Genomic DNA, 24510 nt, shown 5'->3' with positions numbered 1-24510 from the left:
TTGTAGTCGGTCGGCGAGCACTCCGCTGTTTTAGCGGTCGGTAGATCTTTTAGAACTGCAGTTCAAAGGTAACTCATGAGGTGAATATATATGAACCCAGGTAGCAGTTTCTCTTTAGGACTGAGAGGAGATGCAGGAAGATAATAAACAGACAGGACAGAAAAATAGTCAAATAAAAACAAGTTAGTTTTTGTACCTGCTGTTGCAACAAACAGACACCATTGAAGGTCATCAGAAGTGAGGAACAGAAAATGAAATAGTTATTTTAATGTTTAGAGCAGCAGGAACTCCGAGAGGCCGCAGGCGCATCAGTGAGTTTACGGCCGCTGCGCAGGGGGAGGGGGGAGAGGGCTGAAGCAGGGGGAGGGGGGAGAGGGCTGAAGCAGGGGGAGGGGGGAGAGGGCTGAAGCAGGGGGAGGGGGGGGAGAGAGCTGAAGCAGGGGGAGGGGGGAGAGGGCTTAAGCGGAGCAGTATAGATGCAGAAACTACCGTTGTTAAAAGAGATGTGTTTAACTTTGAAAATGTGGGCGCAATATTAATTGTCAAAAACTCCAGCGAACCCCCCCCCCCCCCCTCAGGTGTATGACGTAATCAACGACTAGTCAAAGTCGACTCAATTTTCATTACTTGACAGTCGACTTTTAAAAAAATTAAGTCATGCAACCCCTATTACTTCCTGTTATATTATGCCAGTTTTAACTAATGTGTAATGTGTATATTTATGATAATGATTAATTATGACTTATCTGTTGATAATTTAAACTTGAATTGTTAGTTTAGTATTTTAGCATTTTACTGTTTTTGTTTTTAACTTGTGTCTGTTTCACGGTTTGATTTGTATTTTTAACTTAACTGAGTGTTTTACCTGTATTATGTAAGTTCTGTTAAAGTGACCCTGAGAGTCCTGAAAGGCGCTTACAATAAAATGTATTATTGCTATTATTATTGTTATTGTTATTATTATTATTATTATATTGTTTATTAAATTGGCTGAGTAGTATTTTCTGCGCATAGGCAGTAGGGGTCACGCGGGGTCTGTGGTCGGAACCATAGAAGCGGGCGGATGTTTGATGTCGGAACAAAAAGAAAACGGACCCAGGAATCTATTACGAGACTCGTTTGTTGTGTTTGTCTCGACTCGCGCTCTCTAGGAGATTGGAAACAGGGGTTTGAGCTGGTTTAAAGGTACGTAACGACCTGGATCACGCTACAGGTGAGCGCGTGTGCTGGCTGCAGCCGTTTACGGACGCCTGGGTGGTTTAATAGTTGTAACAGTGAACAAGGACCGGACGCGGTGATGTCTGGACCTTAGCTGTGTATTACCGTTTTCTTTGTGGTACTTCTGTAAACTAGCTATCTGTAACCCCCGCGTCGGGCAGAAACAGCAGCTCATCCCTGCTAACTGTTCGCGGTTTTACTTTCATGAAGGATGAAAGACGAGTGCTGTTACTTTATCGTTCAGTTCGTCGTGGCTGACAATGGAAAGTGATAAATAATTTAATCTCGTTGTGTCGCTCATGAATCATCATATATGTGTGACTTCAGTAAAGTTGGAAAGCCTTTCACATATTCCACGTTTCCGACTCAATCACCTTAACTGCATGGTGTCGGGGTGAGGTGACGTTCAGGAACGAATCGAATCTTTTGAACGGATTTTCAAAGTGAACGGTGAGAGCTGAGTCCCTTTAAAGATCCGTTCATCTAACACCCCCCACCCCCCCAGATGCTGAAGCAGGGCGCTGCAGCGGCTCCACCTGCTGCTAACCTCGGGCTTCGCTTCTGGCTCAGAGCTCCTCACCACGACAGGCCGGTAGGGCGGGGTTAGGGCAGCACCAGCGCCTGTCTGCTTGCCCTTTCTCATGTAGATCCATTTATGTTTGTTTTAATTAATTTTCCACTGAAATCAACATCCCGTTAAATAAATGTCCATACTTGTCAGGGGCGCCTCCAGAAATTTTTTATAGGGGTGGCCAGATGGGGCCAAACAAATTTTTGGGGTGGCACACCAAATTGAACCTTGTGGTAACTCTGGGAGAGTTTAGCCTGTGGCGGTGTACTGCATTGCTCCTTTATTCATTTTTATTCAAAAAGCAGGACGTATCCAAAACATTTAACTTAAATTTTACAAACACAAACATTTCAGAAAAGTACATTTTAGTTTTTAAAATGTTATTCCAATTTTTTTAGGTTAATTCACCTGTTGCTGTGTTCACAAAAAAAACATGGAGATAAAAACTTCCGTAAAATGGTGAGCAGTGGAAAAATATGTATTTATTTATTCTGATTATTTCTTTACTTAATTGTATTATTTTTATTTTGTTTTACAATTATGTCTTGAATGAACAAGATTAATATATGGTTAGACTGAACATTAATATGATTTATTAAAACTGACTTTTCCTGGGGGGGGGGGGGGGGGGCAGCAGCACTTTTCTAGGGGGGGCCAAAAAACTCTCATTGTTTCTTTAATGTGCTTTAAAAGAGTTTAGCGTGTTTGTGTCTGAAACAACAGCCCCAGCACCTTGTCTGTGTGTCAGCATGGACCTGACGTCCATGATGTCCAGCACGTTTTATGTGACTCCGACCTTCAGCACTGGTTCATATCACACTTGCCTCCCTGATCAGCTTTAACCCTCAGGCTTCATTAGGGACATTTTTGTCCATTTGGGCAGTTTTTTTTCTTTTTGACGCCATTTCACCACCGTTTGTGCATATGGTACAAAATTTTGTCACAAAACCTCTCTGAACAAATTTTGAAATTCAATTTGGAATTTTTAAAATAGACTAAGGGAACACTATGAAAAAAAACACTACAGTGATCCCTCGTTTATCGCGGTAGATGCGTTCCAGACCTGGACTCGATAGGTGAAAATCCGCAAAGTAGGGACACCATATTTACAGTATTTATTTTTACAGGTACATATTCAGTATTCGTAGTAGTTCAGTAGTTCTCTCAGTAGTTCAGGTTGTTTATGCATGTGCAGAAGAGGGAATGCTTGCTTGCATTTGGAGGTGAGACAAAGTTCAGTCCAGCCAGACTAGCAGCACAGGACTGTGTGCTGTTTGCATGTGAATTAGCCACATCTAAAACAACGTGTGACTGCTTTCTTTCTCTTTTTTTCCTGTGCACAACAAGCACGGTCCCCTTGTCTCTGTGACGCTGCTGCAGTGGGGCCAGTGCCAAGAGCCACTGTTGCAACGGTCTTTCTTCTGCAGCTGTAGAGCCCTTCTCCTTCACTGGACAGGTCAGGAGAAGAAGTCAAGGAAACAGAATGGTCTGCCTCCACCTCACAGTCCACTGAAGGTGTTTCACTCTCCTCATTCTCTCCAGGAGGATCAGGCTGCAGGAGCTGATCCAGAGCTTGTTCCACAGATGGATGCCTCTGCATCTTGCTCCGTGGCTTTTCAGAAGTGAACTGACCAGATCACCAGACTACGAGGGGTTTTCATGTGGCAGGTGCATAAACATACTATTTTTGTTTTCTACACTTTGAAGTTCAGTAGGAGAGTCAAACAGTGTTTTATCAGAGGTCAGGTTGGCCTTCTGACTTCAACAAGAACAGCAGAAGATCTAAAGAAACGTGTCAACTTTCTCACCTGAGCAACTTCTGGAGGCATGGCTGAATTTGGGTGCAGGAGTCACAGCTTCATCAGCACCTACAGCTGCAGAAGAAAGACCAGTTGCAGACGGGTCAGTGGACCGTGGTTCTGATGTGTGTGAGAGCTGTCAGATTTCTGTCTTAGATGAGAATCTGCACTTTAAAATGAAACCTCCAGCCGTAACGTGGTCATTCCCAGAGCCTTTCTAGAGCTCACAGGTCCGTTTTGCTTTGAGTCGCTCGATCTGGTGACCTTACTGACCTTTAATGGTTTTAAACGGAGGCGCTTTAGAAAGCTCCGAGTGAAGAAAGGGCCTGAAAGGGCGTCTGATCCTGGGTAGCTGTGAACGGTGTGAGGACCTTCGGAGCGAAAACCGGTCCTGGCACCAGCTCAGCCGGTCGCTCCGGGATTAAATGAAGCCCTGGTTCTGCTCATTGAGCCTCAGTAGTAGTTTCATTACTACTGGGATGAATTCAGGCAATCCCATCAGCCACATGTTAGAAACGTGGTTTCGTTGCTGAGTAAGAGCTGTAAATCCTTCTGCAGGTCTCCATGTGATGGTGCGATGACCAGACGAGGAGGTGTCCCGAGCAACCGTTGCCCCAGCGGCTGATGACCCCATTAGTTTGGCCTGGCAGGATGCACATGGCCTCAGTGGGTATCAGCAAGTTCTGCTTTCTGTTCTCTGTGGCATTTTGTTCTCTCCTCCTCCTGCTCATACCAGCTCTCCAGAGCCCCCCGTCCCAGCTGGACTTGCCTCGACCTCGACCCCGCACCAGACTGCCCCCAGCTCATCGGACACACCGTGCAAGGCTTCCAACATCCACTGCCAGTCCTCTAAGGAACCTGGAAACTCATGGACCACCCACTAGAACCCAACTTAGTGGGAGGAAAAGCCCCAGTCAACTTGCTGGGTCTAGGGAGGATTTGAGAAGCAGTGATGGAAGACGTATGGGTTCACTGATGGGATACAGGTCCCCAGACACGTTGGAGCTGAGGGACATTTTTATTGCAGTGAAAACCACCAGGAAGTACCATGAGTCAAGACTGCAGCTGTTGCTCCAAACCTGGGTGTCCCGAGCTAAGGAGCAGGTAAGCGTGGATGTTTCTGTTCCTACTCAACAAGCATCTTAACATCTGCACCGACTCTAGATAGCTGCCTCTAAATAACACTTCCATAGAGTTACGCTCCTCACACTACTGCATCTGTCTTCACGTGTCTGAGCAGAACCTCCCTGAACCGTCTGCAGGTGGTTCAGGATGACCGAGTCCTCCAAACGCACCCGCGTCACCCCGCGTCACCAGCTGCCAGTCAGTCAACTTCAGGGTTCCTTTCAGGATCCTGGTTTTTAGGGCCTAAAGCCGGGACCACGCTGCGGTTTTTGGGCCGTCACACAGGATTTGTTCATGTCACACTGTGAGAACCCAGAGAGGTGTAACACTGTACGGCGCAGGTTTTCAGTGAGGAGGACTGTAGGACCTCTCTCCAGCAGAACACCTCCAGATGAGCACACGTCACTAAAAGCAGACCGCTAACCAAAACAAGGCTGAAAAGATAAAAAGCACCACCTTTAACACTTGGTGTCAGCTCATCTTCCTCAGAGAGGAAGGGTCATTTTCAAAACCCTCGCTTGGCCTCGGACTCCGGCTGCGAGTCTACTTTCCCCGTCGTCCAGCTAAACAGCTGATCTGTCTGCTGGTCGTTCGTCCTTCTCATCCTTTTACATAAAACCCACTCATCAATTCATCATCGCTCCTTTCTCGCCGTCGCCTCCAGTCCCTCAGCAGCAAAACGCTACTGAACCATCCTTATCGGTTAAACGTGTGAGATCGACACCGAAGCTCAGAGGGGCGGAGTCTTGCTGCTGTGGTCCCAAAGGTGCATTTATTTACCTTTAGTCAACTACAGACGGGAAGACTGTTAGCGGCTGAGTTTGGTTGCGAGACGTTCAGAAAGCTGTTGCAGAGCCAGAGGCACTGGATGTCCACAGATATGCTCACGTCGAGGGACTTGGCTGAAAATCTACGATGGAGCTGAAATATCGGTGGGTGAAAGAGGTCACAAGAAAAAGGGCGCTTCAGAGAGGCGAGGTGATGAGTGACAGCAGGTCACGTAGGTCGGACCTCTCTGTATTTCCTTTTTCATGTGGCAGTGTTTACACTGATCCTGGTACTAATGGTATCGCTTCAGTCAGACATGCAAATGAAGACATCAGCGGCTGTGTTGTTACTGCAGAGGTTCTAGCTTAGGTAGGAGTTAAGTTAGAGATATCTCAGCATCCCACAAACCTAAGGTGACCTTTCAACATTCATTAGGCACGTATTCCACACATCTGTAATGTTCCTGGAAGAAATCCCAGATTTCCATAAGGACATTCTTACTGAATATCTGAAAAGTTTGTGCTAGATGGTGAGACTCTCCCAGTTCTAACAGTCTGTGAAATTACAGATATTACAGAACGTAACTGCGTTTAAAACGTCTTGAGTTAAACTTAGTTTGTATTTAATGAGCATTCAACAGAAAATGTTGCAGTAAGTGTTTTACACAGTAAACAGAGATACTTGTCTTTTCTTTGTGCCGATCCGAAAAGGATCGAGCGGCGACGCGGGACCATGACGTGATCGGATCCGTGCGTTTTTTAATCTGTTGCACCACCGCTGAACATTAGCATTCATGGACTCGCCCATCTTGGCGTCCAGGAGAGAGCAGAGCACGTCTCGGCTAGTAGAAGCTAACCGTTAGCATTAGCAACCTAACCCAATTGAAATGGCATCTCTCTGTGGTTAAGACTGGACATGAAGAACCCGTCTGTGTACCACTACCAGCACTAGTGAACCGTGTGAGGGTCCCGGTGCCGCTGCTGTACGGGTGTGTGGTTCTTGAGTGATAGCAGGTTGTTGTTGTTTACTTGGAAAATCCATGAATGGTGTTTACAAAGATAGTCATGCGTGTTTTGATGCCCTCATAGTCCCTGCTCCATACTCTATTGGGCCTTTTGCTGCACATGTAACCTCACCTTCTTCTGCTTCTCATTAGTTTAAATTCTTTTCCCAACGTAATCCGTGTGCTCCGTGTCTTCCAGACGTTTATCTTCACCGACGCTGAGGACAGAGAGCTGCAGCTGAGAGCAGGTGCGGTGCTGCGCTGCTCCCACAAACGGGCATTTCATGACCCTCCTGTTGCTGTTTACCCACCGAAGAGCTGAGACACACACTCATCTGTACCGGTCCTCAGAAGGAGCAGGAGCTCCGCCTGAGCCTAGGCCTTCAGAGACAACACTACACGTTACAGTTGTGGTCAGAAGTTTACATACACTTGTAAAACATATAATAGAATGGCTCTACTGAGTGTCCCGTTATTTCTACAACTCTGATTTTTCTCTGATAGAGTGATTGGAACAGATACTTCTTTGTGAAGTTTGGTTCTTTAATGTCTTTATTATGGGTTAACAGAGAAAAGTGATCACATTTGCTGGGTCACAAATATACATACAGCAACATGAACTAGCAATTTAGGTGACTTAGAAACGTGTCAGTGAACTGAGCTTCATAGCATGGCCTCTTAACTTCTTGTGAGTGATTATGAGTGACTACAGCTGGTGACTTCTCTTAGGCCAGGTAAATAGGGCTCATTGGATACAAGCGCCCACAAACGCTACAATGGGAAAGTCAAAGGAGCTCAGCATGGATCTGAAAAAGCGAATTATTGACTTGAACAAGTCAGGAAAGTCACTTGGGGCCATTTCAAAGCAGCTGCAGGTCCCAAGAGCAACAGTGCAAACAATTGTTTGTAAGTATAAGGTGCATGGCACTGTTTCATCACTGCCAAGATCAGGAAGAAAACGCAAGCTATCACCTGCTGCTGAGAGAAAATTGGTCAGGAGGGTAAAGAGTGAACCAAGAATCACCAAAAAGCAGATCTGCCAAGAATTAGAAGCTGCTGGAACACAGGTGTCATTGTCCACAGTCAAACGTGTTTTGCATCTCCATGGACTGAGAGGCTGCCGTGCAAGAAGGAAGCCCTTGCTCCAAAAGCGGCACCTTAAGGCTCGACTGAAGTTTGCTGCTGATCACATGGACAAAGATAAGACCTTCTGGAGGAAAGTTCTGTGGTCAGACGAAACAAAAATCGAGCTTTTTGGCCACAATGCCCAGCAATATGTTTGGAAGAGAAAAGGTGAGGCCTTTAACCCCAAGAACACCATGCCTACAGTCAAGCATGGTGGTGGGAATATTATGCTGTGGGGCTGTTTTGCTGCCAATGGAACTGGTGCTTTACAGAGAGTAAATGGGATAATGAAGGAGGAGGATTACCTTCACATTCTTCAACATAACCTAAAATCCTCAGCACGAAGGTTGGGTCTTGGGCGCAGTTGGGTGTTCCAACAGGACAATGACCCCAAACACACATCAAAAGTGGTAAAGGAATGGCTAAATCAGGCTAGAATAAGGGTTTTAGAATGGCCTTCCCAAAGTCCTGACTTAAACCCCATTGAAAACATGTGGACAGTGCTGAAGAAACAAGTCCATGTCAGAAAGCCATCAAATTTAACTGAACTTCACCAATTCTGTCAAGAGGAGTGGTCAAAGATTCAACCAGAAGCTTGTGGATGGCTACCAAAAGCGCCTGATTGAAGTGAAAATGGCTAAGGGACATGTAACCAAATATTAGCACTGCTGTATGTATATTTGTGACCCAGCAAATGTGATCACTTTTCTCTGTTAACCCATAATAAAGACATTAAAGAACCAAACTTCATGAATGTTTTTTGTGACAAAGAAGTATCTGTTCCAATCACTCTATCAGAGAAAAATCAGAGTGTTAGAAATAACGGGACACTCAGTAGAGCCATTATATATTTCTTACAAGTGTATGTAAACTTCTGACCACAACTGTAGCTGTGTGTGTAGTCGGAACCGGATTCGTAGGTCCATCCAGATGCTTGCTGAGTATTTCTGCAGCTTTGTGGATGTGCTTGAGAAGAATGATTTAACCAAAAAGGGCCCTAATTGATCTGACTGTACATCTGCGCCATGTCACAACAGCTACTGTTCTCCTAACCCGTCTGCTGACTTCTGCTTTCCAGGAGTTAACATAATCAACACAAACTGCTCTGCAGCGCATAACAGACAGGCGTTGTGCTGCAAGATGTCAGTGGAGTATGATAAATTCATCGAGTCCCAGAAGAAGTGAGTCCACTGTTGCTCATCCACGGCATACACTTAGAATGGCCAACTATTACTGATGGGTGTGTGTGTGTAGGTGGTTCTGCCACGTGGATGATGACAACTACGTGGTCCTGCCCAGCCTGCTGCGTCTGCTGTCCTCCTACCACCACAGCCAGGACCTGTATCTGGGCCGGCCCAGCCTGGATCACCCCATCGAGGCTGCAGAGAGGATCAGAAGCGATGGATCAGTGAGTTATCTTCCTCTACATGCAGATGTTCTGGCTCCACCCAGCCGGGCCATTCTAGTGGGGTTGCACTCCTTTTGCTTGTCAGGCGTCCACCAACGCCTGTTTCTAAGAACAGGCTAAAGACGCACTATTATACATGGCCTCTGTGGGCGCTTGACGATCTTAGTTGACATGACTTTCCTTTTTTAAGGCTGTATGTTTTTAATTTCTTCTTTTAGGATAGTTGTTGTTTTCGGGTCTGCAGTGCCCGATCCGTCACTGGCTGCAGTCCAGGAGGACCCTGGTCCAGCCTGGTTCTTGTTCCCAGGGGAGGGGTGTCTGGGAAAATTCACATCTTTGTTGAACAAGGTCTTTCCTTTAAAACCCAAAGACAGAACATATATACTTACAGTAATTACCCCCCCCCCCCCCCCCGCCCCGCCACGTTGGATCAAACCCAAAAGACAACACCACAGATCACAAAGATCAATCTACTAAAAACAAACAATAACTTCCTGCTCTTCACTTTCTCTTTCTTCACAATTTTTTAAACACAATTTTAATTTTTGCCAATTTTATTATGTAGTTTAAAATCATTTATATTTTTTAAACTTTTGTTCTATAAACTTCCATCAAACCTTCTCAGTGGCTTAGCTCTAGAGGGTCCGCCTCAGCACCATCGGGGTTAAAATCCCGGCCGGGTCACACCAGACATGCTCGGCTTTAAGGGCTGGATTGCAGCAGGCATTTAGTTATTTGTTTCCGTCTGTTCTTCTTTACGTTGCTCTGTCTGCTGCAAATGCTCTTCTGTCTCTCAGTGCTGTGGGCCAGTGAGGGACAGCGAGAGTGATTCTCCAGCAGTGTAGCAGAGCTGAGCCGGGTGTAAAGTGTCTCAGAGCTTTCTTGGTAGATGTCCGGCAGTCCAAGATCTCATCAAGAAGAGTACGAGACGGCCACAGGAGAAAACCTCCAGAGTTGTACATACCTGAAGAAGTGAGTTCTGGATATGAGACCTAGCCACCGGTTGTTCACAGGAGCCAAGTGCAGCATTCACTTATAGATCAAACAGGGAGTGTGCTGCAGGAGCCTACCCATAAGAGGCCTCATCAGACGGTGTTTTTGTCATGGGCAACCAACGATAATTCAGTAAAACCAAAAGACCGTCTGCACAGATTCAGAACCTAACAGTGGGACTGGCTGAGTAAAGCCTAGTTTATGCTTCTGCGTCGGTGCGCCATTATCCGTCCTTGCAAAGGCTCGCAAGGACGGACGAAGCTAAGCCCACTTTTCTACACATCCGTCGAACAAGACTGAAACGCAAGCTTGTGATTGGTCGGTCCAGAAACCTGAGACCACTCCTGTCTTGATGCCATTTCTTTAAACTTTTCGGTCTGTGGTGAAGATTTTCTTCAAAGCAGATATGGACCAGCTGGAGGACCGTCTGGCAGAAGTACAAACATTTCTATAACCCTTCTCTGAAGGACTGTAAAGATGCCCAGGGTGATCCTGGAAGGAAGTTGCCTGCAATTTGGAAATGGAGGTGGGGGACTGCATGAAGAAATGGAGGAAAATGCGGGACAGATTAGAACACCAGTGGCGTCAACAAGAAGCCGTGGCACGGATTTGGTCAATCAGTCTCAGCCCCTTTCCAGTGGCAGCTCCTCTCGTTAGCTAAACTGAGGCTGATGAGCTGATTGAGTCCAGGTGTGGAAGCAGGAGGGAGGAGGAGGTCTTTGATGATTGCTGAGCCTTTGTGGAGGTAGGAGGTGGCAGCAATTTATGTCCTGAGCTCCCATCCCCAGGGCAAAAAGGCTCCAGCAGTAACAGTAAGGAAACTAAAATGGTTTTTTTAGAGATGATGTGTAAATTTTACCTTTAATTTCTGGAAGTGTTCATCAAAATGTTGTTGAAAGTGAATGAAATGACATCCAGTTGTTGAAAAATATTGGCGGCTTCGTAACATAAAAATCAGGTCTACAACACATGCGGAGTGGTCTCTGGACGACGCCATGTTTCCTTCTACGGGAGCCCATCAGGACAAAATGCATTTACTGATTTGCTACAAACGATTACAAAACTTTCGTCATTCATAAACGTTGTTTTACACGTTCACCTCTTCACTTGTTGTGTGATGAAAGGGAGTCTGGTGATTTTGCTAAAGTTTGCTCTCCCCAGGCTTTTTGACCCTAATGGACATCTGTTGGTAACGTCTTACTCCAACACAAAAATACTGCTTGCTTGCAATGATTTGGGTATCTACTGCCCCCTATCGCCAGGAAAAATACACACTTCAAGGTTGGCCTCCAGAATGCGCTGATAAGCAGCACCGTGTGTACAGGTCCTGACGGACATTTCAGCTCTCATTTTATTTATTTGTTTATTTATTTGTTTATTTATTTTGGTCATTTAAAAGGAAAAAGAACAAAGTAATACAGAATCTGGATTATAGTAACCAAAAAGGTTTAGGCTGAAGCCTAGCTTTTTTTTTGCCTACTCTATTTACTCAATCACATTACTTCTCAAAAAAAAAAAGTAAATCACAATAATAAGATAAAAGTAATGTAATAATAAAAATGAGTGAGATAAAATTAATAATTATGATAATAACTGAAATATATTGAGCAACAACAACCATAATTCAGCAAGAGGAAAAATACCCAGAACTAAAGACAGAACTATACAAAACTACCAGTAATCTTAATAAGTCAATGTATGATAATGATCAAAACAGAGATTTAAATATTATAACTTGTACAAGAACATTACATTTTCATTCACATCAGATGCACTAGCTCACATACGGTCATTATGGTAGTATGACATCATCTTCTTGACGTACAATTTTTAAATGATTTAACAGTTTTACATGCCCTGATTCCAGTATCCAAGTTATTCCGTAATTTGACTCCTACTGTTGTGCAACTCTGACTTCTAACATTTGTTCTTACTTTCTTTCTGACAAATAGTCCTTCCCCCTTAGTTCATACTGAGTTTCTGTAACCTGGAATAGCTTCTGAGTACAATCCGGAAATATTTTATTTTGTACTTTATAGAGTACTTGTGCTGTTTGTAGTCTGACCAGGTCTGTAAATGTAAGTATTTTTAGTTTTATAAACAGGGGGTGCGTTGGTGCATGGTAATCAGAGTTGGTAATTACTCTTATTGCTATTTTCTGTAGTAAAACTATGGGTTTTATGTGAGATTTGTGTTTCCCCAGACCTCCAGACAGTACATCATATGAGGAAGTACTAATGATTGGCATAATGATTTTCCATTTATAATATGTTTTGATTTATTTAACGCTGCAATAATTTTAGACGTCTTAGTTTTAACATTTTCTATGTGCGGCTTCCAGCTCAGCCTTTGGTGTAATGTGACACCCAAGAATTTAATTTCACTTACTCCTTCTATTTCTACCCCATTTATTATTAATTTAGGAAGATTGTTTTGTTTGTTTTCCAAATATAATGTATTTAGTTTTACTTAGATGTAATGATAATTTGTTACTGTCAAACCAGGTCTTTAGTATTTTTAGATCACTTCCAACCATTTTCAATAGTTGTTCTATGTCTTTCCCTGTGATATACATGTTGGTATCATCTGCAAAGAGAATGTAGTTCAATTGATTGGTTACTTTATTGATGTCATTTATGTAAAGTGTGAATAACTTGGATCCTAATACTGAACCTTGAGGTACCCCACAGTACACCTGTTTAAATTTCATCCAACATTACTTTAGTTTATGAATGTTTTAACGAATGTGGGACGTTGGTTGTGCATCAGAATTATGTTAAAAATAGTAGACGAGAAAGTGTTTGAATTTATCAATCAATCAATCAATCAATCAATACTTTATTAATCCCAGAGGGATTATAGAGCAGGGCAAAGGTGTGTGTCTGCCGTGTCTCCATTATTCAACAAAAAACAGCATGAGCAGTCTTGCTTTTGGAGATTGTCTGACTTTGATTTAGCGTCCTACTTTGCTGTGTCTGGCAGCACTGTGTGTGTGTGTGTGTGTGTGTGTGTGTGTGTGTGTGTGTGTGTGTGTGTGTGTGTGTGTGTGTGTGTGTGTGTGTGCGTGTGTGTGTGTGACTGAGGGATGGAGGTGGTTTAAGGTTAACCGAGTAAGGGCTGTAATAAACGATTCAATACATTTTTTGAAACATGCATCCCTATGGGAAGTGAGTAAATCCCATACAACCCCAGAGCCCTGCTAATGAGGAGAAATAAATCATAAATACAGTCAGGTCCATAAATATTGGGACATGGACACAATGCTAACATTTTTGGCTCTATACACCACAATGGATATCAAATGAAACAAACAAGATGTGCTTTAACTGCAGACTGTTAGCTTTTATTTGAGGTATTTACATCCAAATCAGGTGAACGGTGTGGGAATGACAACAGTTTCATATGTGCCTCCCACTTGTTAAGGGACCAAAAGTAATGGGACAATTGGCTTCTCAGCTGTTCCATGGCCAGGTGTGTGTTATTCCCTCATTATCCCAATTACAATGAGCAGATAAAAGGTCCAAAGATCATTTCTAGTGTGCTATTTGCATTTGGAATCCGTTGCTGTCAACTGTCAAGATGAGATCCAGAGCTGTCATTATCAGTGAAGCAAGCCATCATTAGGCTGAAAAAACAAAAGAAACCTATCAGAGGGATAGCAGAAACATTAGGCGTGGCCACAACAACAGTTCAGAACATTCTCAAAAAGAAGGAACGCACCGGTGAGCTCATTAACACCAAAAGACCCGGAAGACCACGGAAAACAACTGTGGTGGATGACCGACGAATCCTTTCCCTGCTGAAGAAAACACCTTCACAACAGTTGGCCAGATCAAGAACACTCTCCAGGAGGTAGGTGTGTCTGTGTCAAAGTCAACAATCAAGAGAAGACTCCACCAGTGTGAATACAGAGGGTTCACCACAAGATGTAAACCACTGGTGAGCCCCAAAAACAGGAAGGCCAGATTAGTTTGGCAAACAACATCTAAAAAAGCCTTCACAGTTCTGGAACAACATCCTACGGACAGATAAGACCAAGATCCACTTGTACCAGAGTGATGGGAAGAGAAGAGTATGGAGACGGAAAGGAACTGCTCATGATCCTAAGCATACCACCTCATCAGTGAAGCATGGTGCTGGCAGTGTCATGGCGTGGGCATGTATGGCTGCCAGTGGAACTGGTTCTCTTGTATTTATTGATGATGTGACTGCTGACAAAAGCAGCACGATGAGTTCTGAAGTGTTTTGGACAATATTATCTGCTCGTATTCAGCCAAATGCCTCAGAACTCATTGGACGGCGCTTCACAGTGCAGATGGACAATGACCCGAAGCATACTGCAAAAGCAACCAAAGAGTTTTTGAAGGGAAAGAAGTGGACTGTTTTGCAATGGCCAAGTCAGTCACCTGACCTGAATCCGACTGAGCATGCATTTTAATCGCTGAAGACACAACTGAAGGGAAAAGGCCCCAGGAACAAGCAGGAACTGAAGACTGTTGCAGTAGAGGCCTGGCAGAGCGTCACCAGGGATGAAACCCAACGTCTGGTGATGTCTACGTGTTCCAGACTTCAGGCTGTAATTGACTGCAAAGGATTTGCAACCAAGTATTGAAATGTATAAAGTTTGATTTATGGTTCTGATTCCGTCCCATTACTGTTGGTCCCTTAACAAGTGGGAGGCACATATGTACTATTGTAATTCCTACACCGTTCACCTGATTTGGATGTAAATACCCTCAAATAAAAGCTGACAGTCTGCAGTTAAAGCACATCTTGTTCGTTTCATCTGCTATCCATTGTGGTGGTGTATAGAGCCAAAAATGTTAGCATTGTGTTAGCACTGTGTCGATGTTCCAATATTTATGGACCTGACTGTATATAAAAGACAAATAAACAACTTGAAGTTCATTCGGTGGCTTTTCCAAATTACATTTTTAGGTACTTATGCACAGAGCAGTAAAAACTCCGTTTTACCTTTCTAGCTGACACTTTCGGCTCCAATCTGTTGCCCTCGTCAGAGCATCACACGTGTTTGGTGACACTTCCATTGTTTTTCTGTGGCAGCAGAGGACAATGTCTTCCTCTACTGCCCGTGTCCTTCATCGTCCTCTACTGCCCGTGTCCTTCAATGTCCTCTACTGTCCTCTACTGCCCGTGTCCTTCAATGTCCTCTACTGTCCTCTACTGCCCGTGTCCTTCATCGTCCTCTACTGCCCGTGTCCTTCATCGTCCTCTACTGTCCTCTACTGCCCGTGTCCTTCATCGTTCTCTACTGCCCGTGTCCTTCATCGTCCTCTACTGTCCTCTACTGCCCGTGTCCTTCATCGTTCTCTACTGCCCGTGTCCTTCATTGTGCTCTACTGCCCGTGTCCTTCATTGTCCTCTACTGCCCGTGTCCTTCATTGTCCTCTACTGCCCGTGTCCTTCATTGTCCTCTACTGCCCGTGTCCGTCATTGTCCTCTCCTGCCCGTGTCCTTCATCGTACTCTACTGCCCGTGTCCTTCATTGTGCTCTACTGCCCGTGTCCTTCATTGTCCTCTACTGCCCGTGTCCTTCATTGTCCTCTACTGCCCGTGTCCTTCATTGTCCTCTCCTGCCCGTGTCCTTCATTGTCCTCTCCTGCCCGTGTCCTTCATTGTCCTCTCCTGCCCGTGTCCTTCATTGTCCTCTCCTGCCCGTGTCCTTCATTGTCCTCTCCTGCCCGTGTCCTTCATTATCCTCTCCTGCCCGTGTCCTTCATTGTCCTCTCCTGCCCGTGTCCTTCATTGTCCTCTACTGCCCGTGTCCTTCATTGTCCTCTACTGCCCGTGTCCTTCATTGTCCTCTACTGCCCGTGTCCTTCATTGTCCTCTACTGCCCGTGTCCTTCATTGTCCTCTCCTGCCCGTGTCCTTCATTGTCCTCTCCTGCCCGTGTCCTTCATTATCCTCTCCTGCCCGTGTCCTTCATTATCCTCTCCTGCCCGTGTCCGTCATCGTCCTCTACTGCCCGTGTCCTTCATCGTCCTCTACTGCCCGTGTCCTTCATTGTCCTCTCCTGCCCGTGTCCTTCATTGTCCTCTACTGCCCGTGTCCTTCATTATCCTCTCCTGCCCGTGTCCGTCATTGTCCTCTACTGCCCGTGTCCTTCATTATCCTCTACTGCCCGTGTCCTTCATTGTCCTCTCCTGCCCGTGTCCTTCATCGTCCTCTACTGTCCTCTCCTGCCCGTGTCCTTCATCGTCCTCTACTGTCCTCTACTGCCCGTGTCCTTCATCGTCCTCTACTGTCCTCTACTGCCCGTGTCCTTCATTGTCCTCTACTGCCCGTGTCCTTCATTGTCCTCTACTGCCCGTGTCCTTCATTATCCTCTCCTGCCCGTGTCCGTCATTGTCCTCTACTGCCCGTGTCCTTCATTATCCTCTACTGCCCGTGTCCTTCATTGTCCTCTCCTGCCCGTGTCCTTCATTGTCCTCTACTGCCCGTGTCCTTCATTATCCTCTCCTGCCCGTGTCCGTCATTGTCCTCTACTGCCCGTGTCCTTCATTATCCTCTACTGCCCGTGTCCTTCATTGTCCTCTCCTGCCCGTGTCCTTCATTGTCCTCTACTGCCCGTGTCCTTCATTATCCTCTCCTGCCCGTGTCCGTCATTGTCCTCTACTGCCCGTGTCCTTCATTATCCTCTACTGCCCGTGTCCTTCATTGTCCTCTCCTGCCCGTGTCCTTCATTGTCCTCTACTGCCCGTGTCCTTCATTGTCCTCTACTGCCCGTGTCCTTCATCGTCCTCTCCTGCCCGTGTCCTTCATCGTCCTCTCCTGCCCGTGTCCTTCATCGTCCTCTCCTGCCTGTGTCCTTCATTGTCCTCTACTGCCCGTGTCCTTCATCGTCCTCTCCTGCCCGTGTCCTTCATCGTCCTCTCCTGCCCGTGTCCTTCAATCCTTCATCGTCCTCTACTGCCCGTGTCCTTCATCGTCCTCTACTGCCCGTGTCCTTGATCGTCCTCTCCTGCCCGTGTCCTTCATCGTCCTCTACTGCCCGTGTCCTTCATCGTCCTCTACTGCCCGTGTCCTTGATCGTCCTCTCCTGCCCGTGTCCTTCATCGTCCTCTACTGCCCGTGTCCTTCATCGTCCTCTACTGCCCGTGTCCTTCATCGTCCTCTCCTGCCCGTGTCCTTCATTGTCCTCTACTGCCCGTGTCCTTCATTGTCCTCTACTGCCCGTGTCCTTCAATGTCCTCTCCTGCCCGTGTCCTTCATTGTCCTCTACTGCCCGTGTCCTTCATCGTCCTCTCCTGCCCGTGTCCTTCATTGTCCTCTACTGCCCGTGTCCTTCAATGTCCTCTCCTGCCCGTGTCCTTCATTGTCCTCTACTGCCCGTGTCCTTCAATGTCCTCTCCTGCCCGTGTCCTTCATTGTCCTCTACTGCCCGTGTCCTTCATCGTCCTCTCCTGCCCGTGTCCTTCATCGTCCTCTCCTGCCCGTGTCCTTCAATCCTTCATCGTCCTCTACTGCCCGTGTCCTTCATCGTCCTCTCCTGCCCGTGTCCTTCATTGTCCTCTACTGCCCGTGTCCTTCATCGTCCTCTACTGCCCGTGTCCTTCATCGTCCTCTACTGCCCGTGTCCTTCATTGTCCTCTACTGCCCGTGTCCTTCATCGTCCTCTACTGCCCGTGTCCTTCATTGTCCTCTACTGCCCGTGTCCTTCATCGTCCTCTCCTGCCCGTGTCCTTCATCGTCCTCTCCTGCCCGTGTCCTTCAATCCTTCTTCGTCCTCTCCTGCCCGTGTCCTTCAATCCTTCATCGTCCTCTACTGCCCGTGTCCTTCATCGTCCTCTACTGCCCGTGTCCTTCATCGTCCTCTACTGCCCGTGTCCTTCATCGTCCTCTACTGCCCGTGTCCTTCATCGTCCTCTACTGCCCGTGTCCTTCATTGTCCTCTACTGCCCGTGTCCTTCATCGTCCTCTACTGCCCGTGTCCTTCATCGTCCTCTACTGCCCGTGTCCTTCATCGTCCTCTACTGCCCGTGTCCTTCATTGTCCTCTACTGCCCGTGTCCTTCATTGTCCTCTACTGCCCGTGTCCTTCATTATCCTCTACTGCCCGTGTCCTTCATTGTCCTCTCCTGCCCGTGTCCTTCATTGTCCTCTACTGCCCGTGTCCTTCATTGTCCTCTACTGCCCGTGTCCTTCATCGTCCTCTCCTGCCCGTGTCCTTCATCGTCCTCTCCTGCCCGTGTCCTTCATCGTCCTCTCCTGCCTGTGTCCTTCATTGTCCTCTACTGCCCGTGTCCTTCATCGTCCTCTCCTGCCCGTGTCCTTCATCGTCCTCTCCTGCCCGTGTCCTTCAATCCTTCATCGTCCTCTACTGCCCGTGTCCTTCATCGTCCTCCACTGCCCGTGTCCTTGATCGTCCTCTCCTGCCCGTGTCCTTCATCGTCCTCTACTGCCCGTGTCCTTCATCGTCCTCTACTGCCCGTGTCCTTGATCGTCCTCTCCTGCCCGTGTCCTTCATCGTCCTCTACTGCCCGTGTCCTTCATCGTCCTCTACTGCCCGTGTCCTTCATTGTCCTCTACTGCCCGTGTCCTTCATTGTCCTCTACTGCCCGTGTCCTTCATTGTCCTCTACTGCCCGTGTCCTTCATTGTCCTCTACTGCCCGTGTCCTTCATTGTCCTCTACTGCCCGTGTCCTTCAATGTCCTCTCCTGCCCGTGTCCTTCATTGTCCTCTACTGCCCGTGTCCTTCATCGTCCTCTCCTGCCCGTGTCCTTCATTGTCCTCTACTGCCCGTGTCCTTCGATGTCCTCTCCTGCCCGTGTCCTTCATTGTCCTCTACTGCCCGTGTCCTTCATCGTCCTCTACTGCCCGTGTCCTTCATTGTCCTCTACTGCCCGTGTCCTTCATTGTCCTCTACTGCCCGTGTCCTTCAATGTCCTCTCCTGCCCGTGTCCTTCATCGTCCTCTACTGCCCGTGTCCTTCATCGTCCTCTACTGCCCGTGTCCTTCATTGTCCTCTACTGCCCGTGTCCTTCATCGTCCTCTACTGCCCGTGTCCTTCATTGTCCTCTACTGCCCGTGTCCTTCATCGTCCTCTCCTGCCCGTGTCCTTCATTGTCCTCTACTGCCCGTGTCCTTCATTGTCCTCTACTGCCCGTGTCCTTCATTGTCCTCTACTGCCCGTGTCCTTCATCGTCCTCTACTGCCCGTGTCCTTCATTGTCCTCTACTGCCCGTGTCCTTCATCGTCCTCTCCTGCCCGTGTCCTTCAATCCTTCATCGTCCTCTCCTGCCCGTGTCCTTCAATCCTTCATCGTCCTCTACTGCCCGTGTCCTTCATCGTCCTCTACTGCCCGTGTCCTTCATTGTCCTCTACTGCCCGTGTCCTTCATCGTCCTCTACTGCCCGTGTCCTTCATCGTCCTCTACTGCCCGTGTCCTTCATCGTCCTCTACTGCCCGTGTCCTTCATCGTCCTCTACTGCCCTACTGCTGCCCTGGGGTGCACTGACAGAAGTGAGGCTGTTGTTGCTGTCAGTCACTACCTCAGAGCCGCTCTCTTGGTCCACCAGGTGACATTTCCTTTCGGTGCATTTTTAAAACAGGAAGTGTGAGTGGAGTATGACTCTGGTAGGGGGGGCAAGTTGCTCTTTAAACACTTTTTCTGAATGCCATGCTTGGTTCTTTTAAAACAGAAAAAAGGGTTGTTCTTTACCTTGTTGTGCAAAGGTTTCAGCTTTATTACTATAGCCATCTCCGTTTGCGTTTATCTGAGGGCGGTACAGGTCGATCATCCTCTGATGCCCGCAGATAAACGGGTAAAAGAAGTCTAGAGCCTGACATTATTAAAAAGTATCAGATTTTAGATCATGGCAGCTTGAAAATAATCAGAAAACAAAGTGAATTAAAATTTTAGAAAGTAGTTTTAGTCTTTTCTAGTCCAGTCTAGTCCTTGTTGTCTGTCTGCACTACTTCCTGGAAACTAGGTGTTTACTACTCCTTATTTGGTAAACTATCACAGTTTCATCTCCTTAAAGGAATACCGTAAATCCTCTTAATACAGGCCCAGGCCTGTATTTGACTCAAGCTCATCAAGCTCCAGACCTTTATTGAAAGGGGGACCAGAATTGGAGGCAGGCCTCTATTTCTATTTGAGCAAAATGAACTAATGGTTCGCTGGAGTTTTTGACAATTAAAATTGCGCCCACATTTTCAAAGTTAAACACATTTCTTTTAACAACGGTAGTTTCTGCTTCAGCCCTCTCCCCCCTCCCCCTGCTTCAGCCCTCTCCCCCCTCCCCCTGCGCAGCAGCAGCAAACTCACTGATGCGCCTGCAGCCTCTCAGAGTTCCTGCTGCTCTAAACATTAAAATAATGTTTTCATTTTCTGTTCCTCACTTCTGATTACCTTCAATGGTGTCTGTTTGTTGCAACCAGCAGGTACAAAAACTAACTTGTTTTTATTTGACTATTTTTCTGTCCTGTCTGTTTATTATCTTCCTGCATCTCCTCTCAATCCTAAAGAGAAACTGCTACCTGGGTTCATATATATTCACCTCATGAGTTACCTTTGAACTGCAGTTCTAAAAGATCTACCGACAGCAAAAACAGCGGAGCGCTCGCTGCTTGGCGGCCGCATCAGTGATCGGTGCATCGGATGACAAGGTGATGCGCCCCGCTCCACAGCAGCGAAACGCATCAGGCACAAATAAAAGACAGAAAACATTAAAGGAAATGAACCGACATGAACGATCGCGTGTCAGTACCGACGCTCTGGCACAGCGCGTTAACCCCCCCCTGTCACCTGCTGACAGCAGGCTGCTGTCTTTTCCGTGGACTGCATCTTGCCGGTCATTATCACGTGACAGCGACTAGTCGATGACAGGCATAACAAGTCACTATAGAGCGGTGAAGTCGACTAGTTCATACAACCCCTGCTACTGCTCCCCAGAGTGTTCTGCAGCATAATCAGCACGTTCTCTTTGAACTTGATATCAAATTTTCGCCTCCTCTTCGTCTCCGCACGGTTAAAGTCACCCTCGAGGTCTATCACTGGCAAATCAAAAGTGAGACGATGACACAACCGCTCCCCGTACTTGCTTGTTACCACATTCCACCCGGCCACAATAAAAAAACGGCCATTATTCACCTCCGCCGACTCCGACACCGGCCAGAATATGATACCCGGCCGTTAATTGAATACAGGCCTGTATTAGAGGATTTACGGTATATATATATTCAGGTGTTTCCACCTGAATATATATATACCGTGATAATATACAGTTGCTGCATGAACATTTTATTCAGATTTTAACAGCTGGCTGTTGCGGCTCTCATCTCGTTTCAGGTGTCTGTCAAATTCTGGTTTGCCACAGGTGGAGCAGGGTTCTGTATTAGCCGAGGCCTGGCTTTGAAGATGAGCCCGTGGGCCAGGTAGGCTGACCGACTCCGATTCTGTAAACTCCTTTTGTTTTTGTTTTCAACCTGCGTCCATGGTAGATGGACTGGATGCTTTTGATGCATTTTGTTTCTACAAAAGCTAAAATACACGTTTTACTCGTAGTGGGATTAGAATTCAGAACTTTATGATGCACCTATGAGATTTATTGTCATTGCATTTGTACAACTGTATTTGAAGTACACTGGATAAAAAATCCTAAATAATCTTGCATCATTATTGGTATAGTGTTGTCTGCTGCTTTGGCCCCCTTGATGCCCTTTTTTTGGGTGAGTCTGGCTGGGCTGTAACTCACTCTGTCTCCTCATCTGAAAACTACACTGCCCTCTTTCAGGAGAACTTGGACATCTTTTGTCATCCAGGGTTTCCTGTTTGTGAAAACTCTGATGGTCCTAGTGATCATAATGTTTTCAATGCAGGTCTTAATGTAGCAGAGGACAGCTGTGGGGTAGATCTTTACAATCAGATCATAGAAAACACCCCAGCTTTCCAGTTGAAAAGGTCCTGGAGTAGGCCTTAGCTCTGGGTGACGTCTTCTCTGCTCTAATAAATGGCTTTGATGTTCTAATGACCAGCTCAGTGGCCTAGTGGGATGAGTGTCCGCCCTGAGACTGGGAGGTCATGGGTTCAAATCCATCCTAGATTGGCGAAAATGTCTATCCAGAAGCAAAGTTCAAATGACCTGGAAGCTGGAACACACACACTACCTGAGGAATGCAGATGTGATCGAGCACATGGGCGGTCTCCAAAATTGGCACGAAATATAGATATAAGTGATGTCATGAGCCCCTCCCCGGCTGTCTCTTCTTTTGTTCCTCTTCATTTTGTATTTAACGTATTTAACAGTCAGTCGTTTCTACCGGAACAACTGGACAACATCAGTACTTCCTCTGTGACGTGGACGTGGAAGAGGCAAATGTAGAGTCTCTCTGAGGGATCTGTCAGGGACGCACATTTTCCTGAACTTGTTTAACCCTTCATGGTCTCAAGCAGAGCAGCTAAAATATGCTGGTGTACCAAATGACTGGGGCTTTGTCTGCAGTCATGATGGTGAAGTTGTGGTCTGGCGGGGCCAACAGTTCTGTTGATCGGTTTTGTTCATGGCAGAAGAAACAGGCCCTGGTCATCTCTAGCAGTTGTGAGGAATAGCTGAAGTTAGCCTTGGAGGAGCGTTGAGGAGCTCAGGTATCCAGGTTCTCTGACCCAGCTCTGGTAGTTCAAGCATCGGACCAAGAGAACTCCTAGTTTGTTCCCCTTCAGGTGTTTCAGGCCCATTTCTGAGCCCAGGAAAAGCCAGCTCCTGCTGCGATGGTGCATGTTGTCCTGTATCTGCAGAAGGTCAACTAGACCCTGGAAAGGCTGTGGTGGAATAAAGGTTTTTGTTAAAACTCTAAACTGTTCTGTGGTTTCAGTTTGGGGAATTTCATCAGTACAGCGGAGAAGATTCGCCTCCCAGATGACTGCACCATAGGGTACATCATCGAGGCTCTTCTGGAGGTGAAGCTGACACGCACACACCTGTTCCACTCCCACCTGGAGAACCTTCGGAAGCTGCCTCCTGACTCTGTCCTTGGTCAGGTGAGCCTTTGGCTACCATGCTTCCATGCTCCTGAAATGAGGAGTTGTTAAATGTTCCTTCCGGTCACCGTATGTTGTCGTTGCTGTAGGTGACGCTCAGCTATGGCGGCTTAGAGAACAGAAGAAATGTGCTCAGTGTTGTGGGGAACATTTCACTGGCCGAGGACCCTACAAGGTAGCCCCGTCCTACTTCTGATCACACTGCTGGGCTGGACGTTGGGTTTGTTACACTACATAGATAGAAGGCTGTGATGTAACATGGGGCGTATAACTGCTGACCACCATAGCTTGTTGTGACGGAGCCAGGTCGTACACCTGCTTTCCATACAGGCTCCAGTGACGTGGTCTCTGCTGGTTGTTTTCTCCATGTCTCCTCATCTTCTTCCCTCCTTCCAGGTTTAAGACCGTCCACTGCCTTCTGTATCCAGACACGGAGTGGTGTCCAAGCATCAAGGCCTGAACGGAGCTTCGGTAGACCTCTGCAGCTTCACCCTGACACTTCGCTGTAAACAACTCTGCATCTGAAGCGGTCCAGGATCAGTCCAAAAGCACGGCCAGGTGCACCCAGCATCCTGGTTGCTGAACCGCACCACCATTTAGATCAGGTGTGGGGAAGCCTGGTTCTAGAGGGACGGTGTACTGCATGCTGCGTGTTTTAGTTGTTTCCGTGCTCCTGCACTCCTGATTTAATTGTTGATGGACTTGTTCAGGGGTCCATTCAGCAGGCTTGCTGAACACTCAGTAAAGTTGTCCTGGGTTAAAAGGAACCACAGCCAGATGGTTTCAAGGGAATTTAGCCCGTTTAAAAAAACAGAAGGATGCTCAATTTAGGAAATGGACCCCTGGTTAAATCATGTTTACAGCAAAGTGACCGGAGCCGTCTCTATTGGTCACTGGAGCGAGACTAAATGTGGTGTAACCATCGACATGTAAAAAGGATGGGCGTACCCCGTCCACTGGTGTGCAGGGGGCAGGTTTGAAACCGAATGGGAGGTTCCCACCACTACCATCTGGACCATGTCACACCCAGACGGTCCAAAAATGGGAAAAGAGGTGGAGCTGAGGGTGGAGCTGTTACGGTTGGAACAAATGAACCAGTGTAGCTACTAGCTAACTTATAGGCCATTCCCATCTGTACCGGGTCGGCCCGGGCCGGGTAGCGTAGGTTGTTTACATATCTGGGTGGCCTGGTATTTTTCCGGGCCAACCAAGGCTCATTCTCAGCCCTCTTCTCGAGGGGGTCTGCTTCAGGCCGACCAGGGCCAACACACCCACTGCTGACAGCAAATTCACACCTTCCATTAGAGCAAGCCTCTGATTGGTGGGTAGAATCAGCCCATTCACACCTTCCATTAGAGCAAGCCTCTGATTGGTGGGTAGAATCAGCCCACATGGGCTTAAGGAAAGGATGTGTGGAATCAACCGGGCCAGGCTGGGGCCGACTGGGGCTACCCGGCCCGGGCCGACCCGGTACAGATGGGAATGGCCCAATAGC

General features: G+C 47.0%; 1 protein-coding gene across 3 annotated transcripts; it reads left to right on the top strand.

Moving 5' to 3' along the window:
- Positions 1-1084: 1084 nt before the first annotated feature.
- Positions 1085-23624, top strand: rfng (RFNG O-fucosylpeptide 3-beta-N-acetylglucosaminyltransferase). 3 transcript variants are annotated; one of them, XM_015940820.3, is made up of 11 exons: positions 1085-1185; positions 3137-3245; positions 3332-3457; positions 4147-4692; positions 6684-6732; positions 8688-8790; positions 8864-9017; positions 21327-21412; positions 22850-23015; positions 23105-23190; positions 23412-23624. In XM_015940820.3, exons 4-11 carry the CDS (start codon positions 4213-4215, stop codon positions 23473-23475), a joined length of 1188 nt encoding a protein of 395 aa, XP_015796306.3. In that variant the 5' UTR covers positions 1085-1185; positions 3137-3245; positions 3332-3457; positions 4147-4212; the 3' UTR covers positions 23476-23624. The 3 variants fall into 3 exon arrangements, with proteins under 3 accessions (XP_015796306.3, XP_015796310.3, XP_054592372.2); XM_015940824.3 differs by lacking the exons at positions 3137-3245; positions 3332-3457 and having other exon boundaries at positions 1092-1185; XM_054736397.2 differs by lacking the exons at positions 1085-1185; positions 3137-3245; positions 3332-3457 and adding an exon at positions 3563-3691.
- Positions 23625-24510: the final 886 nt, after the last annotated feature.

This window comes from Nothobranchius furzeri, chromosome 16 (assembly GCF_043380555.1).
Source record: "Nothobranchius furzeri strain GRZ-AD chromosome 16, NfurGRZ-RIMD1, whole genome shotgun sequence".
In the NCBI taxonomy this organism is placed as follows: Eukaryota; Metazoa; Chordata; class Actinopteri; order Cyprinodontiformes; family Nothobranchiidae; genus Nothobranchius; species Nothobranchius furzeri.
The sequence above is the reverse complement of the archived record's forward strand: the minus strand, read 5'-3'. Positions and strand labels throughout refer to the sequence as shown.

What these genes read in the sequence shown, in the direction of transcription:
- rfng (XM_015940820.3), top strand. Translation starts at nt 4,213, where the DNA reads ATGACCCCATTAGTTTGGCCTGGCAGGATGCACATGGCCTCAGTGGGT. An exon ending in AAGATGAGCCCGTGGGCCAG is followed by an intron (nt 21,413 to 22,849) that starts GTAGGCTGACCG and finishes CTGTGGTTTCAG; the next exon opens with TTTGGGGAATTTCATCAGTA. An exon ending in CTGACTCTGTCCTTGGTCAG is followed by an intron (nt 23,016 to 23,104) that starts GTGAGCCTTTGG and finishes TCGTTGCTGTAG; the next exon opens with GTGACGCTCAGCTATGGCGG.